The 16,596-nt window shown below is 65.5% G+C and overlaps 2 protein-coding genes across 2 annotated transcripts; both read left to right on the forward strand.

Annotated features, from left to right (window-relative positions):
* Positions 1–965: 965 nt before the first annotated feature.
* NHLRC4 (NHL repeat containing 4) lies at positions 966–2,076 on the forward strand. Its single transcript, XM_060406316.1, has 2 exons — positions 966–999; positions 1,154–2,076. The coding sequence occupies exons 1-2, from the start codon at positions 966–968 to the stop codon at positions 2,074–2,076; spliced, it is 957 nt and encodes a 318-aa protein (XP_060262299.1).
* A 468-nt stretch (positions 2,077–2,544) lies between these two features.
* PIGQ (phosphatidylinositol glycan anchor biosynthesis class Q) lies at positions 2,545–16,005 on the forward strand. The gene is made up of 11 exons (XM_027961197.3): positions 2,545–2,593; positions 6,534–7,232; positions 8,984–9,115; positions 9,195–9,315; positions 10,686–10,812; positions 11,011–11,164; positions 11,284–11,395; positions 11,959–12,039; positions 12,545–12,659; positions 13,936–13,997; positions 14,705–16,005. Exons 1-11 carry the CDS (start codon positions 2,556–2,558, stop codon positions 14,855–14,857), a joined length of 1,794 nt encoding a protein of 597 aa, XP_027816998.1. The 5' UTR covers positions 2,545–2,555; the 3' UTR covers positions 14,858–16,005.
* Positions 16,006–16,596: the final 591 nt, after the last annotated feature.

Here is a 16,596-nt window from a genome sequence, read left to right on the forward strand (position 1 = left end):
AGAGCTGGGGTGTAGGCGGCTGGGTAGGGAGTGCTCTAGGTGACAGACATGGGCTGAACCCCACCTTCCAGGGGCTTCCTGGAGGGACTTTGGGGCTGAGGGCTGAGCCATGCACGAGGGGTCTGGAGAATCCCCAGGTCCTGAATCTGAGGGAGCCCCCTCCCACTTTAGCTCCCTATTAGCACCCCCACTTCTCAGCACCCACTGGACAGATGTAAGCCTCACTCTGCAGGAGGTGTGTGATCCCCGCATCACAGGTGCAGAAACAGGACCCAACCTGTAGCCTGTGCGGGGGCACCCCCACCCTGGGCTCCGGTGAGTGAGCTAGCCAGCAGGCCAGGGGCACAGCCCTTCCCTCAGTCCTGAACTTGTGGTCCCGCTGGAGGACAGAGCTGGTGCTATCCCCTGAGATGGTGGCAGTAGAGGCCTTGGACCCCTGGGGAGGGTGGCTGGGTGGACCTTGAGTGCAACCAGCCGGGCAGGTTGAGGAATGTCCCAGAGGCCAGTGCAAAGGCCCCAAGGCGGGAATGTGGCGGTGCTGGAGGGTGTCTGGCGGGCAGCAGCTGAGTGCCGGGCTCCTTCCTTCAGGCCTCCTTGGGCTGCAGCTCAAAGGCCACCTGGCCAGAGCTCTGCCGGCCCCTCCCCGAGGCCAGGTGGCTCCTCCCATACCCTTGAGCTCTGGTTTCCAACAACACAGGCCTGCGGCCCAGGGAGCCTGGTCCCAGGTAGGAGACCCCTCCCCCTGCCAGAGAGGCCTAGGAAAGGACCCCTGCTTTACCCATCAGGGCTGGAGGTCTCCAACAAGGTCCCGTTCCTCTGCCTTTACAGAAACAATGCTCATCCATCACCCCTCCCCCACCTCGGACAGCGAGGTGCCCTGAGGGCGTAACAGCAGCCGTCTGGGGGTCGTGTGTCTCTCAGAACTGTGCTCAGGGACCACAGCCGGGAAAACAGCGCCCAGAGGCATGACTGGCAGTCGGGGCATGGTGGGACAGTCAGGTCTGTAGGTCAGGAGGGCACCAGGATGCCAGGAAGCCGTGTTGGGCCCGCAGCGCTGCCCGGCACACCGTGGGCTGTTACTTGTCTTGCAGCCCCATGCTTGGCTGGGCTGGAGGACCGGCTCAGAGACGCTGAGGCCGTGACAGCCGCCCAGCGCCTGCTCCCGGGCCTCCTGTTTGGACTGCCTGGGCCTCCCCGACCAGCGCGTCAGCCACGGCCCAGGGACGGTGCCCCGCACTGGACCTTCCCGGAGACCCTGCCTGCTGCCGGCGGCCCCAGCTGCTTGGGCAGATCCCAGCGCCCGCCGCAGCTACCGGGGGACCCCGGGGCCTGCACTGCTCCCCAGACGGCCTGCTCTTCCTGACAGCGGGTGCCGCACCCTGCGTCCACGTGCTGGACCTCGAGGGACGCTCCATCTGCCACCTGCCCTGCCACGTGCCGGGAGCTGGGGCTTTTGTGCCAGAAGATGTGGTGGTGACGGCCGCTGGGCTCGTGGTGGTCAGCGACCTGGTCCACGGGGCTGTCCGTGCCCTCCAGCACACCGCCCGAGCCCCTCAAGGCCGCTGGGTGACGGTGGGCTCCTTCTCCGCCCCCCGGGGGCTGGCTGTAGATGCCTTTGGCCGCCTCTTGGTGACAGACTACGTGCCTGGGGCTGTGCACAGCTTCACACTGGGCCCTGACTTGGCGCCACTGGCCCCTGCCTCCCTGCTGGACCTGGAGGGCCCCTGCTGGGTGGGCCTGGCGCCCGACGGGGGCCTGGCTGTGAGCGAGGAGTTTGGGGACGTACGGCTGTTTGGCAGTGCCCGCCAGCCCCTGGGCTCCCTGGGGGACCTGACCGGGCACCCCTTTGGCAGCCCAGCAGGCGTGTGCACCGACGCAGCGGGCGGTGTCATTGTGGCGGACCAGCGGCGGCGCCAGGTGACCCTGTTCCCCCAGGCCAGGGCGCCCATCTGCCTGGTTTCTGAGGGGCTGAGGCGGCCCCTGGGTGTGGCCTGTGGGCCCCAGGGCCAGCTACTGGTGGCAGACGCAGAGGACGGCAACATCAAAGTGTACCAGCCCCACCTGGAGTTGGACTGATACTGTGGGCTCGAGCTGCAGCGCCCCTTTCTGTGCATGGCGTAGCCCCCTGGGCCCGGACCATGATGGGAGGGATGCTCAGGTTTCCCAGGGTTCTCCTGGCTGTGGGCCTCGCCCTCCTGACCCTGGACATTTGCTGACCGTCCTGAGCCCCATCATAGCGGGCCCTGGCCTGGCCTCCTCTCCTTCTCCTGGGGAGGATTCAGATTCAGGGGGCAGCCGGAATCAGCTGCCTCCAGCCCCCAGGGTCTAGGAGGCCTGCCCTTTGGGGCTAGCAGCTGAAGCCTGGATGTCTCTGGCGTGTTGGGCCAGCCGCCAGCGCTTACCCGGGCCTGCTCTCCATTCAGTGCTCTGGCCCCAGCCTCCTAATCAGAGGGAGGCAGGCAGGGTAGGTGTGGCTGGGCTGCGCTGGGCTGGGCTGGGCTGGGCTGGGCAGGGGTGCGGCTCCTCACTGTTCCCCATTTTCAGAGGTGCCCTGGATGCTGAGACTCCTGCAGCTTCTCTGGGCCCAGCTAAGGTAAGGGGGGGAGCAGAGGACGGGCCACCTGGAGGCGCCCTGGGGTGACACATGGCTGCGTTACCAGCCTCCATGCTCCAGGCCCATGTGAGACTGTCTGAACTCCTGGAGCTGGACCAAACAGCTCAGGCTCATGGGCAGGGGGAGAGTCCCGGGCAGGGGGAGAGTCCTGGGCAGTGGTCAAGAGCAGGAGGGCCTTCCTGTGAGCACAGACAGAAAAACCAGGCTGGGGGTGCCGAGGAGTGGGGTTCCTTGGAATCTGGGCCCAGCCAGGCTCCCAGCTCCATCAGGAGTTCTGGCGAGGGCAGGGGGGGACGCCTAGTCTGGCCCTGGGCGTGGTGAGGGGTTGGTCTCAGGGTCCCTCGGTGTGTCCTGGCTCCTGAGAGCATGGGCCTGGATTAAGCGGGTCAGAGTAAGGAAGTGCAGGGAACAGGTGCTGCATCAATGCTGACAGCTGTTGCTGAGTTAGGGGTCTTGTTCTCTGGAGAAGACGGGGCTGGAGGCGCCCCCCAACCCCCACCCCAGATGGCTTCACCCTCTGGACTGGCCCTGCAACTTCAGGGGTCGCTTGGCCTCTGCAGGGAGCAGAGTGCAAGGAGGCCAGTCCGGGGTTGAAGAGGCAGTTTCTTCTGGGACCCCTGGCACCCCACCCTCTCCAGGGCCTGGGGGTCCTTTAACCCCGCGGTGATGAGGCAAGGTGGGGTCTGGAGCCCTCAGACGAGGAAACCAGGACAGGGGAGGTCTGGCCTCCGTGGTGGGGGACTGGAAGGCAATGGTTTGGGGGACACTGTAGGTAGCCTGGGGGGCCCAGAAGCGCTGCGACGGGGACAAGGCCGTTGTGCACAGCCCGTGGGGAGACAAGGCAGCCGGAGGGACCGGGGCACTGCGCGGGCGGGCCGCCGGCTCCGGGACCGGAACGTTGCGTGTGCGGAACGCTCCGGCGGGGGCCAGCGGGCAGCCCGGGCGCCTGTGCGGCGGACCGTCGCGCGGCAACGCCGGGAGCGGGCGGAAATGGGACTCGTGTCCCGCGGCGCGGCCGCGGCGGGGCTGGGGGCCTGGAGCGCCGCCGCCCGCCTAGGCCCGCCCGAAGCGGTCCCCGACCTCAGCCGGACCCCGCTGGCCCAGTGCACGGCCCCGGTGAGCACCGCTGGGGAGGCTGGCGGCCTTGGGGGCCCGCCCCGCCGGGCTGTGCGCCCAGGCCCCGCCGCGGCGGCCGGGGAGCCCGGGGGCCTCCGGAGCCGACGCGGGGCTCTTACCTCTCGGAGACCCTGCTTTCTCAGCCGTAAAGTGGGGGCGACGCCGGGTTCGCGGCGGGCCGCGGGGGCGCTCTGGCAGGGCGTCTGGAGCCCGGCCCTGTGGGGTGAGGGGCGGCCGGCCGGTGCCCTCAGGCCCGCCCCGCCCGGTCCCGCCGTGGACCTGGTGGAAGGACATTCAGGGTCAAGGGGACCGGCCATCAGTGCTTTACTGTCGTCCCTAACTGCGGTACAGGCCAAAACCCAGAGCCCTTGATTCGTGTCCTTTCTTCTGAAAAGAGAGGGAGAAAGCCCTCTTTAAACACAATCCTTCTTGTTTTTAAACACAGACGTAAGGAGTAACAAGGAATTCTTGTGAGCTACCAAGGGCAGTGATCAGGAGACTCCCCAGAGGATGGTTTTAGGCAGTGAGGGGTCCCTGGCCAGTCATAACTGGGAGTTTGCCCTGAATCAGTTCTGACGGAGGACGACAGACTGCCGGCTTCACAAGGTAGATGGTTGAGTTCAGGTCGTGTGGAGAGGGGTGTCCCACAGACTGTTGCCTGACCTGGGATGGTGGGCTGGGTCACAGGGTACCTGGTGTCCTGGGTAGCAGGCAGCTTTCCCGGGCTTGTGCCCTTTATCGCAGTTTTTAAAGATGCACACGGTGCCGAGTTACTGCCCCACTTTCTCCCAAATGCACCTCTGCTATCGATTGCCTGCTCTTTCATCTTTTTCTGGCTGTCTGATCTGAGCAGACTTCTTTGTGTTGGTCACTCCCAGAGGCTGAAGTGGGGGTGGGGATGGAAACTTGCCCCTCGATTTAAGAGTTCTTTCTCACTGCCCCACAGATGGGAACACCACCCTCTGCCCTCTGCTGCCTTCCCCAGACATGAGGAGCTCTCCTTCCCCTTTCTTTCTCTCTGTTTTTGATAGGTAAACTTTGTAGATGAAGCATAAAACACACAAAATGCACAGATCGTATGTGTACAGCTCGATGAATTTTCTGCAAGTGAAACCACCGTGTAACCAGCTTTGCCCAGAGCATCTGCTCACTGTTAGGCCAAGTGTGTTTGTCTTCTGACAGTAGCTATGGGCGCTTTTCTTAGCTCCTGTGAGAGGAGTCCCCAAGCAGGGGACTGTGATCCTGTGGTTTGGCTGACCTGGTGGTCGCCACTGGCTGGTGCTGAGAGGCTTGTGCTGTGCTTTCTGCTCCCCACTGGTGGTCAACATGCATTGGCGGGACTCACACGCAGAATGCCTCTGTCCCTTTTGTGATGCCCTTGACAGGTGTCAGGAGACAGGGCGGTCCTTGATGCCCCTGCCAGTGGCCACAGGGGCTTGGCCCGGGGCTGCCTTTGGGCTCCAGGTTTCCCTGCAGACGTCATGTTGCCTGCTGTCTCTGATCTCTGCAGGGAGGGGCATTTGGGAGTCTGGCTGCTGCTGGGCTCAGGGGACCCTTTCAGTCAGAATCCACAGGTGGGAGAGGTCTCTCCCTCCAGCCCACTCTGGGCGCCCTGGAGGGGAGGAAAGTAGCTGCCCCAGTTGCCTGTGAAGTCCTGGGCGTGTAAGGCCCCCTCCAGAGCCCCCCGACCCTCAGGAAAGGGCTCCCTCAAAGTCACACCTCCTCAGCCTCGCTGGCCCCCTGTCCCCAAGGGCCTGATGAGCCCTGGGGCCTAGAGGGCCAGGCTCAGTGAGAGGCCTGTGTCCCTCCTTCAGGTATGGCAGGGCGCTGCTGTGTGCTTTGTGCTGACAGTGGAGTCGTTCGTGTCTGGGAAGGGGCTAGAGCCCCAGCGAACCCTCACCAAGGCGAAGCTCCTACCCGCCAGGCCCACCAGGGTGGGACATGGAGAGCTGCTGAGAGTTGGCTTCTCAGCAGGCTGACTCTTGTGCAGGGCGAGGCTCGCAGCCCCGCAGGACTCAGAAGCCTTGGCCTACCTGGGAGGTTGTTGCTGCCCAGGATCACATGAAGGCTGAGGAGCGCCACCCCCACCTCTATAGCCTGTAGGGGGAGGTCCTGAGGGAGGTGCTCAGCTGTGATAAGAGGGTGGGGCCCCAGGGAGGGGTGGGCCCCGCGCAGCTGGAGGCTGGGGCAGGGTGGATGCCAGTGGATCCCAGCCTGAGCACTGAGGCTCCCCAGGGGCTCACTGGGGCACCAGGCACATGCTCAGGTATTTTCTGGGGCCCCCAGACCAAGGCTCACAGCTACCGGCAGTGGGCACGCGCCTGACTTTCCTCAGCTCTTGCTAGCTTAGTAAGTAAATCAAGCTTTGAGATGTTTAAATTACTTTAATTGTTAATGAGATTGTAGGTTTTCCCTTGTGCTGCAGTCAAAAAACTGTAATCAGTTCTTTAAAAACACAAATTTAGCCCTGTGCTCAGCCCCGAGTAGGCTGTAGGTGGCGCTGTTTCAGGTGCTTGTGTCTGGAGGAGGGGAGCCTGGCCCTGCCTCTTGGCTGGGGGTGGGCATGGCCTGGGCCTGTGCACACTGCAGCCCAGGGCGGAGATGGGCAGCTGGGGGTCCACCGCCAGCCTCGTGACTAGACCCGAAGCGGGGTCAGTCTGTGGGCTCAGTGGCCACGTGGACGTGTCTGTCAGGGTCGTCTGAGGCATAAGTCGTGGCCAGAGCCTGTCTCCACGGCACTGGCAGCCACCCTGGGCCCTCGCTGGGTGGTGGTAGCTCTGAGCTGAGCCCTCCTCTCTTCCAGCGGCCCCAGCATGGTGCTCAAGGCCTTCTTCCCCACGTGCTGCACCTCGGCGGACAGCGGCCTCCTGGTGGGACGGTGGGTCCCGGAGCAGAGCAGTGCTGTGGTTCTGGCTGTGGTGCACTTTCCCTTCATCCCCGTCCAGGTCAAGGAGCTCCTGGCCCAGGTACAGCAGGCCAGCCAGGTGAGCGTGGCCGTGCTGGGCACCTGGTGCCACCGCCGGCAGGAGACGGAGGAGAGCCTGGGCCACTTCCTGGAGAGCCTGGGTGCCCTCTTCTCCCACGAGCCCTGGCTGCAGCTGTGTCGAGAGAGGGGCAGCAAGTCCTGGAGCTGCAAGGCCACCCGGCGGCAGGGGCCCGCACCCCTTGCCCCCGTCTGCGAGGACCAGGTCATGCTCGTCTTCTACGACCAGCGCAAGGTGCTGCTGTCACGGCTGCACCCGCCCGCGGCCCTGCCCGAGCGCCAGGCCGGGGATGCCACAGCCAGCGCGGGCGGCCTAGCTGCCGTCTTTGACACAGTGGCGCGGAGTGAGGTGCTCTTCCAAAGTGACCGGTTCGATGAGGGCCCCGTGCGGCTGACGCACTGGCAATCGGAGGGTGTGGAGGCCAGCATCCTCGTGGAGCTGGCCAAGCGCGCAGCGGGGCCCATCTGCCTGCTGCTGGCCTGTCTGCTGTCACTGATCTCCACTGCCAGCGCCTGTCGGTAGGTGTCCCCGGGGCGGGCCGGGTAGGTCGGGCTCACAGAGGCCAGATGGGCCCTTCTGAGGCCCACGCTGCCCCTGCACCCCGCTCTCCGTCCTGCACCCCGTCCCCACTGGGGGCTGCTCTCCTGGTGCCTCTTGCTCAGGGTAAATACAGGCTGACCAGCAGCCTCAGTGGTTGCATGGGACCCTCAGATAGCTCAGGCCCCAACAGGGAACTTAGGTGATGGGGGAACCCGGGCTGTTCCGCACAGGGGCCCCTGTTGGTCTCCCGGCACTTACCCACCCCCTTCCCGGCACTGCAGGAGCGGCTGCCCTGGGAGGCTGTGGGCAGTAGCCCCTCGCTGTCTGCTGGGGGCTGGTCTCGGGGTTCACCAGAGCACTCCTGGCTGTGGGCCCTCTCCCTGTGAGAAGCCCTCAGAGGCACTGCTGGGTGCAGAACAGCCGTGCTGTACCCTAGATCGAGGGGTTTGGCCTCAGGTCTGGGGATGGGCCTCACCAACTCCCCAGGGGCTCTGGGGGCATGTGGCCCTGTCCCCATAGAGAGACCCCAGCAGCTGTGTATGGGCAGCACCTTAGGTTATGGGGGCTGCTAGTGTTTTGACCTGTGGAGTGGGTTCCAGAACTTCATGAAATGAGTCATGTGAAAGTGTCTGGGCTTGCCTGGGGGCACTTTTGAGAAGAGAAGGTCCTTTGCTTTTGTTGGCTTTCAAAGAACGCAAGAACAGCTGTGAGCTGCTCGCGTGGCCCCAGTCCCGAAGACCCAGAGGCAGGTGCTAGTCCTTGTGGCCATCAGGAGCCCTGGGACATCAGTTTGAGGCCTGGCTGTGGCTGCAGGAGCGAAGTCCCAGGGGCCTGGCCTGGGCCTTGGGGAGACCCTGCCCATCGCCTGCCTTCCACTGGGTGGAACGGGGGTGTGCTGACCGCATTTCTCTCTGGGAGTTGGGTCAAAGTCTAAACCTCCAGGGTCAAGGCTGCCGTCCCCCGGGGGCCCTGAGCGTGCTCTCCTTCCCCCCGGGGCCCTGAGCGTGCTCTCCTTCCCCCCGGGGCCCTGAGCGTGCGCTCCTTCCCCTCGGGGCCCTGAGCGTGTTCTCCTCCCTGGGGCCCTGAGCATGCTCTCCTTCCCCTCGGGGCCCTAAGTGTGCTCTCCTTCCCCCCCCCCCCCGGGGCCCTGAGCATGCTCTCCTTCCCCCTGGGGCCCTGAGCGTGCTCTCCTTCCCCTCAGGGCCCTGAGTGTGCTCTCTTTCCCCCCGGGGCCCTGAGCGTGCTCCTTTGGTGGCCCTGCACTTGGCAGGTGGCCCCTCGGCCCCTCTGGCCAATAGCAGGGCTCTGGGTTGCCCTGGAGTCAGGCACTGAGTTGCCATTGGACATCTTGCTCACCTTTGCTTGAGAACACACCCCTCAACATCTGCAGGTCTGTGAAGCGTCTGGTGCTTCCTTTGCTGCGTGAGGGGTCAGTCTCGTTGGGCTTGACCCTTGACACGGTTGTCCGCCCAGCAGGTGCTCAGCTTCAGTGCCTGGAGTCAGCACCTCGTGTTCCCAGTTGATAGGAGCGACTGCGACCCCCACTGGGCTGCCCACCGGGGCCCTCCCCTGTGTCCACAGCCCGCGGAGTTCAGCAGTGTGGCCACGGGCGTTTGGGGCCACCAGGGCCTTTTTCCTCTGCACGTTGAGGGGTAGTGGCTGTGGCCGTGGCAGCCCCAACGCAGGGAAACCCGAGGCCCCAAAGGCCCATCGCCTCCGTCCCCTGCAGGGTGTTCCGGCCGTGGCCGCTGTCCTTCATCTGGAGCAAGCTGTCCACCTGCGAGCAGCTCAGGCACCGGCTGGACCAGCTCACGCTCGTCGTCAGCGCCCCCAGGGCCGGGGGCCCCACCCAGCTGATGAGGTGCGGGTGCTGCAGCCCCCCGCCCCCCGCTGACCCCCGCGGCTGCCCGCACGCTCACGCCCGCTGAACCTGCTTCCAGGAAGGCCAACACTCTGGTCTCCGTGCTGCTCGACATGGCCCTGGGCCTCCTGCTGCTGTCCTGGCTGCACAGGAAGGACCGCTTCGCTCAGCTGGCGGAGGCGCTCGTCCCCGTGGCTGACGTGAGTTGGCGGGAGGGCCCCGGCTGCTCTCCAGCACCTGCTTCCCGGGGGCGCGGCAGGCCTTTCCTGGGAGCAGCTCTCAGCGGGCCTGCCCGGTCCCCTCACAGCCACTGTGGCCTGCGGAACCCGTGGAGCTGCATAGACGTGGGCCCTGCAGCTGGGCCACCTTGCCGCTGCTGGCCTCGGCCTTCCCGTCCTGACGGTGGCCGTCTGGAGCCCCTTTCCAGGCTTTGCAGGGGCGCCGCCTGCCTGCCAGGCCCAGGTCCCGGCGCCCCGTGGCCCTGCTGTGTGCGGTCGTCTCTGCTCTCCTGGCCATCGGCCCGGGCCTGTGCACAGTCAGTGGGTCAGCGTCCCGGAGACCCTGTGCCCCTAGGCCACTCGCTGTGGCGCGCTCAGCCTCCCGCCTGCCCTTCGTGCTGGTTCTGTGGCTCCTGCGCTGAGGGCCAGAAGCCCCAGCCTCCTCTCCCAACCACAGCTGCCCGCCTGCTGTCCGTCCACACCAGCTCTGAGCCCTCCTCCTCTCTACCGTCTCTGCACTTGTATCGGGAGCTTGTCTTTTTGCCTAGGACAGCCCCTCAGCACCCCTCCCAGGCCTCTGGGGCCCTCTTGGCCCTGGGCGTGGTCAAGCCACTGAGATCTGGCTGTAGCATCCCTGTGGGCTCAGCCACTCCTGCTATCATTAGTCTCCAGTCACAGGTGGACACTGGGCCTGCTGGTGGCCAGGACCCCACAGGGCAGGAGCCCACAGGCTGAGTCCCGTAGCTTCTAAGGGAGGCCTGGCCCGAGAGGGAGGAGGGGCACCTGGGGGCTGGGAGGGGGCTCGGCCACTCCACCCATTTCATCCCCACTCTGCCTTTTGGCCAGTTTTATCCTAGGCCTCTTTTCTGCAGAATTGCTCAGAAATATAAATATTTAATTTAAAAATGAAAGCCTCTTCCTGCTGCCAAGTTCTTACCCTTTAAATATTAAATAAGCTCTATTTATAAAGAACATTCTGTTCCCTTCTCACTGCCCCAGACGCGGCAGAGGCCGTCACCCAGGGCTGGGAGAGGCCTGCGTGCAGGCGGGAGGGGCTGGCAGACGGGGCAGGGACAGGGTGCCTGTGGCCGCCCGTGGGTGCTGAGGCCCAGTCCTGAGGGCCTGCCTGCCACGCTGGCACCGTGCTCCTCCTGGGGTGGCCAGGACGGGGGTTGGCTTACTCGCTCCTTGTGAGGCCCCGTGCCAGACCCTCGCCCGTCGTCATTCTTCCCTCCGTGGGACCCTCCAGCTACCCCGCCCCTGTCCAGCTTGTGGGCCCCTGATGGGCTTGACTCCCCAGGCTCATCTGGGGTCCCCAGGCAGGTCACCGGGTGACACCCCCATCCTTGCAGCGTGTGGCCGAGGAGCTCCAGCATCTGCTGCAGTGGTTGATGGGCGCGCCCGCCGGGCTCAAGATGAACCGGGCGCTGGACCAGGTGCTAGGCCGCTTCTTCCTGTACCACATCCATCTGTGGATCAGTGAGTGCCCGCCGGCCCCGCAGGGCGTGCCCCGGGGGACAGGCCCAGCCGAGGGGGAATGGGGCCCCTCGGCCTCGGCTTCCTGTCGGCCCAGCACCCTGTGTGTGGAGCTGGGCCACACCTCGGGCAGCCGTCCTCAGGGAGGACCGGGGGCTGCGGGACCCCGGGCGCCCCTCAAGGCTGACCCCGTCCCACCAGGCTACATCCACCTCATGTCCCCCTTCATCGAGCACATCCTGTGGCACTTGGGTCTCTCGGCCTGCCTGGGCTTGACAGTCGCCCTGTCCATCCTGTCGGACATCATCTCCCTTCTCACCTTCCACATCTACTGCTTCTACGTCTACGGCGCCAGGTGGGTGTGCCCCTCCCCCCACCGCGGGCCGGCGCGTGCTGCCCTGGGCCCTGGGCGCAGACAGGCTCCTGGGCCGGGGGGTGTGGGGCGGCCCCCACCCTGACGGCAGTGGCCTGCAGGCTCTACTGCCTGAAGATCCACGGCCTGTCCTCGCTGTGGCGCCTGTTCCGAGGGAAGAAATGGAACGTCCTGCGCCAGCGTGTGGACTCCTGCTCTTACGACCTGGACCAGGTACCAGCTCCGTCCAGCCGGCCTTCGGCCTGCACCAGCCCGTGCAGTGGCTCGGGCATCACAAGGGGCAGCCTCGTTCCTGCTCCGCAGGCCCTGGGGGTGCAGGGAGCTGCAAGGGGCAGGGTGTACACGGGGCCACAACGGGGCAGAACTCGCCGCAGGCAGGGACAGACCCTGGTCCGGGAGGCTGCAGGGCAGCAGGCGCTGGAGGTGAGTGTGCACGGGGCCTGGGTTGTCCTGTTAGCTTGTCCACACCTGCCGCGGGGACCCTGAGTGCTGCCCTTCAGTGTTGTTCTCCTGACTGATTTTCACCCCCTCCTGTCTAGTGTACGGGCTGCGCACCTCTCAGCTGGTCCTGCCTCTGCCCACTCTCTGCCGTGGTGTCACCCGGTCTGGAGGGCAGGCGTCCCTCCCAGGACTGGGGAGGGCTGTCCCGAGTGGCGTCAGGCAGCGGCCGGTGCCCCATCTCTGGACTCGCGGAGGGGCTGTGGTCAGTGCAGGCGGGGGCGCCCCCAGCTTGGGGCTCTTGCTGCTGCTGATGCCGGCGTCCTTTTTCCTCGTAGCTGTTCATCGGGACCTTGCTCTTCACCATCCTGATTTTCCTGCTGCCCACCACAGCCCTGTACTACCTGGTGTTCACCCTGGTGAGCCGAGCGCCGCGTCCGGGGGCCTGGCCCACAGTGCGCAGAGTGGTGACTGCTGGCTCTGCCTGCCAGCGGGCAGCTGTGGGGAGACCACCCGCCCGTGCCGGCCACAACAGAGGGTGGCTATTCTGGACTCTGTACTGGGGCCTGGAGCAGGCAGGGGTCCACCCTGGAGGGTACCACCCCCTACCACCCTGGGACATGCCGCTGGATGCATGGAGGGCAGGGCTCTCTGTGGTGCGCGAGGGGCGGAGTGTGGCCAGCAGGAGAGGCGTGGTACCCAGGTGGCTGGGCCGAGGGGCCAGTGGCGTGTGTCCCTGGATTGGAGTGCCCTGTCTTCTGGCCGAGCGGGAGGGGGTTTCCTGTCTCCTGTGCTCAGGCCTCAGGTTCAGGGCTGGGCCCCTGCCTGCCCTGGGGACCTGTCAGGCCGCTCGGCTCAGGCGTGTGCAGCGTGGCTCTGGCCACGGTCCCAGGCCCAAGGCCCTGAGCACCGTCTGTACTGCAGCTCCGGCTCCTGGTGGTCACTGTGCAGGGCCTGGTCCATCTGCTCGTGGACCTCATCAACTCGCTGCCGCTGTACTCGCTTGGCCTCCGGCTGTGCCGGCCCTACAGGCTTGCAGGTAGGTCTGCACGCTGGCTAGGGAGCACGCCCGGGGCTCTGGAAGCCGTGGTGTGTGCGGCAGGCGGGCAGGGGGCACAGGGTCCTGGTTCTGGGGCGTGAGCTGCAGGGGGAGCCCCACCTTCAGGCTCAGAGGCCACAGACACAGCCCTCCTGTCTCCTGAGCCTTTCTCGGGATGAGTGTGCAGTTTGCTCGGAAGCGTGCCTGCAGTGTAGTGTGGGCAGTGCCTGTGTGGGGCTCAGAAGAGAGACGTGTCCCCTGTGGCTGTGAGGCTGTGTGCCTGCTGGCATCCCTCCACTGGGGGCTGACCCCCCAGAAGACTTCTGCCTGCTGGGGCCACGCTGGCCAGCCCAGCCACCCCCGCTGGCCCCCCTGCAGGCAGAGGCCCCTGTCTGCACGCTGACACCAGCCGCAGGTTGGCCAGATGCCCCGGACGGGAGGCCGTCCCCGCTGCAGGCCTAGGGAGTCCTGATCCGACTGGTCAGAGTTGTGGTCCAGCCTATCCAGTGCAGGGTCTTTGAACAGTTGGGGAACCTGGGGGTTCCTGGCGTAGCCCCCAGGTGAGCAGTGTGCCCAGGAGGCCCTGGGCTGGTTTGCAGCCAGCAGCTCAGCCCACCCCAGAGCTCATGGTGGCTGCTCGTAGTCAGCGTGGAGTCAGGAGACACGAATGTGCGTGTTTGCGGGCTTTGGGCCTTGAGTCTGTCCACCAGATGTCCTCAAACCCTCTTTCCAAGAGCTTCCTCCACTGACCCCCAGTGGCCCAGACTCCCTCAGCCCCCACTATACCTCATCCCCTGGACCCGGCACCTCCCTGGCCCCTCCCGCGCTCAGGCCTGCACACTCCTTTTAAGTTCACAGGAAAGGCCGCAGATGCTGTCTCTTCTCTCCACCGCATTGCCTTGGGGCCTCTTCATCAATTGATAATTAGCTCCTGTTTCTCCTTTTAAGAACCTTCCACCTTGGGGATCCCCAGGCGTGGGAGCCTACACTGCAGGCCAGAGTGTGGTGGGTCCCCGAGTCAGCTGTGCTGGAAGGCACTGCGATGAGCAGGGTTCCCACCCCTCAGCAGGTGCCGTGTCCACTCTAGGAAACCCCTGCCCTGCTCACAGAGCAGCACAGCCTGCTGGCTCTTCCCTGCCTGCAGACCCTGGGCTTTGGTCTCAGTGCGGTTCTGCCAGAGCTCTGGTGAGGGGCAGCTGCTGCCCACAGCTGGCAGCTCTCCAAGGGGCACACTGTGGGGGCTGCCCTCCCTCACCGGGCCTTGCTCTCCTCGCAGCCGGCGTGAAATTCCAGGTCCTGGAGCATGAGGCCGGCCGGCCCCTGCGCCTCCTGATGCAGGTAAGGCCTCCCTGCGGCCCTTGCGTTGCTGCCTGTAGACAGGCGCCCTGCCCACTGTGAGGCCCCCTGTTCTGGGGCATGTTCTCTGCGCCCCCTGGTGGGGGGCCTCAGGGGTCCTGGGGAGACTCCCCTGCCCCCAAGGCCTTTGGGCACCATGACGCCCCCTCTGCCTGGGCCCTCCCCCAGCGTGGAATCCCTGTGGTGTGCCAGACACCCTGGGGCACCCAGGTTCCGCATGCTGGGCCCTGTGTCCCTGTGTCCTACCCTGGGCCGGGGCTCCATCTCCAGGCAGGATAGCAGAGACTTGGCACAGGCCGGCCCTGTTGGGTTGGGGCCTGTCCTGCTGGGGCCGTGGGCCAGTTGCCGGAGGCGCAGAAGCAGCCAGGCTGGCCTGAGAGGAGAGTTCAGAGGCTAAGGAGCCTGTGTGGTTTTCCGAGGAGGCTCCTACAAGCCGAGCGAGTCCTGGAGTTGGGGGTCGGCCCCCGCAGCCAGGCTAGAGCAGAGCACTGCTGACTGAGGCCCAGGCCTGCCTCCCGAGCTGCCTGCCCCGACCCATGTGCCCCAGCGAGAGCGTGTCTGGCTCGGAGCCGGCCCTGCCCTGCGGTTGTCCAGCCCAGGGACCCCCGGGACAGCCTGCGAGGCCTGGGGAGGGAGTCCCACGGGGTTGGGGGCCACGTCCCGGCTGATCACTGCCCTTGTGCTTCCAGATAAACCCCCTGCCCTTCAGCCATGTGGTGCACATCTACCGCCTCCCCAGCTGTGGCTGCCACCCCAAGCACTCCTGGGGTTCCCTGTGCCGCAAGCTGTTCTTCGGAGAGCTCATCTACCCCTGGAGGCAGAGAGGGGACAAGCAGGACTGAGGGCCCGGCCCCTGGCCCGCCTCGCACCGCCATCTGCCAGGTGTCAGGGCGGCACACACCTCTTGCTGCCCCTGGTTGTCGGGGCCTCTCCAGGCCCTGCCCGTCGCATCTCCGCCCGACTCTGGTCCTGGGGGTGATGAGGAGGGGGATGCGTGTGGTCAGCCAGGCCAGCGCCCAGCTTCAGCACCATCAGTTCTGCCTCGGGGACCCCTGCTGACCTGTTGTGACGGCACGGTTCACCTGGTCCCGCCAGCCCCTGGGCCTGCCCCAGACCCGGACGGGTGTGCAGAGCCCTGCCTCTGCCCACTTTGCCCGTTCCCAGTGGGATGGGCCAACAGGTCTTCCTGGCTGCTCCCCTGCACCCCACCCTGTCATGGGTAGGGGGTTCTTCCCAGGGTGCACTCAAGTAATCTCGAGACTCTGGCCCCCAAGGGTCTCCTTCCCTGGGGGCTGCCCCCTGGGGTCCCCAGTGCCTTCCAGCTTGTCTCAGTGAGGGAAGCCAGCCAGTCTGGGGCTCCAAGCCGCTACCAACCCCCAGCCTGGTCCAGTGGTTCCAGGAAGCTGGGCAGCAGCATCCGTGGCACCAAGTCACACAGGGCTTCCTGTCGACGCTCTAGGGAGACTGTTCTACAGCAGGAGCTGCCCACGGACCTCTGGGTGTCTCTCAGTGAAGCCAGGCCACAGGGGGTGCCCCTACTGGCAGCAGGGACCCGGCCACCTGGCTGCCCGTTCCCACCCTGCTCCCTGCAGGAACAGGCTTGCTGGCTATATCTTCCATCCTGACACTGGCCTGTGGCAGGGGCAGGCAGCGCCCAGGCAGGGGTCCCAGCGCTGGTCTGTACCTGCCTGGCAGCCACAGGCAGGATCTGGGTGTGAGTGTGAGCCCAGAGTCCTGGGGGTGGGAGGCCTCAAGAGGCGGTGGCGTCATGTACAGCCTGTCATCGTGAAGGCGGAGATGTGTGTGCAACAGGCGGTGGGGCTGTGCCCCCGTCCACCCAGGCACTCGGGACTGCCCACCTGACACCCACACTCCCCCTCTGGGGGCTACAGTGGGGAGGTCTGGGCGCATCCCCACAGCCCAGGGTCAGGAGGGTGGGTCCTGGCTCTGTCTTTTCTGCTGGGACAATAAAGCCTCCAGTGTGCTGGGAGTGCGCCACTGTGCCTTCGTCAGCTCTTGAGCAGTGGGCCTGGGGAGGCGGGAGCCCCCACTGTCTGTCCTGAGATGATGGCCACGCTAGGGGCCAGTGGGCACTCTGCAGGCCTCTGCAGATCTGGGGGCTGGGTCTGTAGCCCCTTGAAGATGTCCTGGTGTGGATGAACGGACCCAGGGCCACTTGCTTTCTAGTTTGGGCCTTGCCCTGGCGTGAGGGGCTCCCAGAGCAGGACACAGGCCCGGGGTACAGGCCTCTGGGTGAGTGAAAAGCTCTGATAAGTGTGTTGTTGCCTGAGACCTGGGACTCCACACATGGAAGGGGTACTTCCTGACAGACTCTTCCGTCCTGCAGCCTCCAGGGCCTGCGGGTGGCTGCTCTGAGCCTGCTATCCGGGCTGTGGGGGAAAGAACAGAAGCCTGAAGAGGCCACTTGGCAACTTCCAGGCCAGCCTCTCCACCGGGGTCAGCAGAGGACCCATGTGGGGCCTGGCGGGCAGGACCACACCCCATATTCTGCTGAGAAGGGTCTCCACCTATAGAAATAGCACCCGGGGCCTGCCTCACCTGCTGAATTCTCCCCTGCTCC

This window comes from Ovis aries, chromosome 24, assembly GCF_016772045.2.
Source record: "Ovis aries strain OAR_USU_Benz2616 breed Rambouillet chromosome 24, ARS-UI_Ramb_v3.0, whole genome shotgun sequence".
Classification (NCBI taxonomy): domain Eukaryota; kingdom Metazoa; phylum Chordata; class Mammalia; order Artiodactyla; family Bovidae; genus Ovis; species Ovis aries.

Coding starts and splice junctions, on each gene's coding strand:
- NHLRC4 (XM_060406316.1), top strand. CDS start 966: ATGACTGGCAGTCGGGGCATGGTGGGACAGTCAG. Junction 1,000..1,153: donor GGGCATGGTGGGACAGTCAG/GTCTGTAGGTCA, acceptor ACAGCCGCCCAG/CGCCTGCTCCCGGGCCTCCT.
- PIGQ (XM_027961197.3), top strand. CDS start 2,556: ATGCTGAGACTCCTGCAGCTTCTCTGGGCCCAGCTAAG. Junction 11,165..11,283: donor TTCTACGTCTACGGCGCCAG/GTGGGTGTGCCC, acceptor AGTGGCCTGCAG/GCTCTACTGCCTGAAGATCC. Junction 12,040..12,544: donor ACTACCTGGTGTTCACCCTG/GTGAGCCGAGCG, acceptor TCTGTACTGCAG/CTCCGGCTCCTGGTGGTCAC.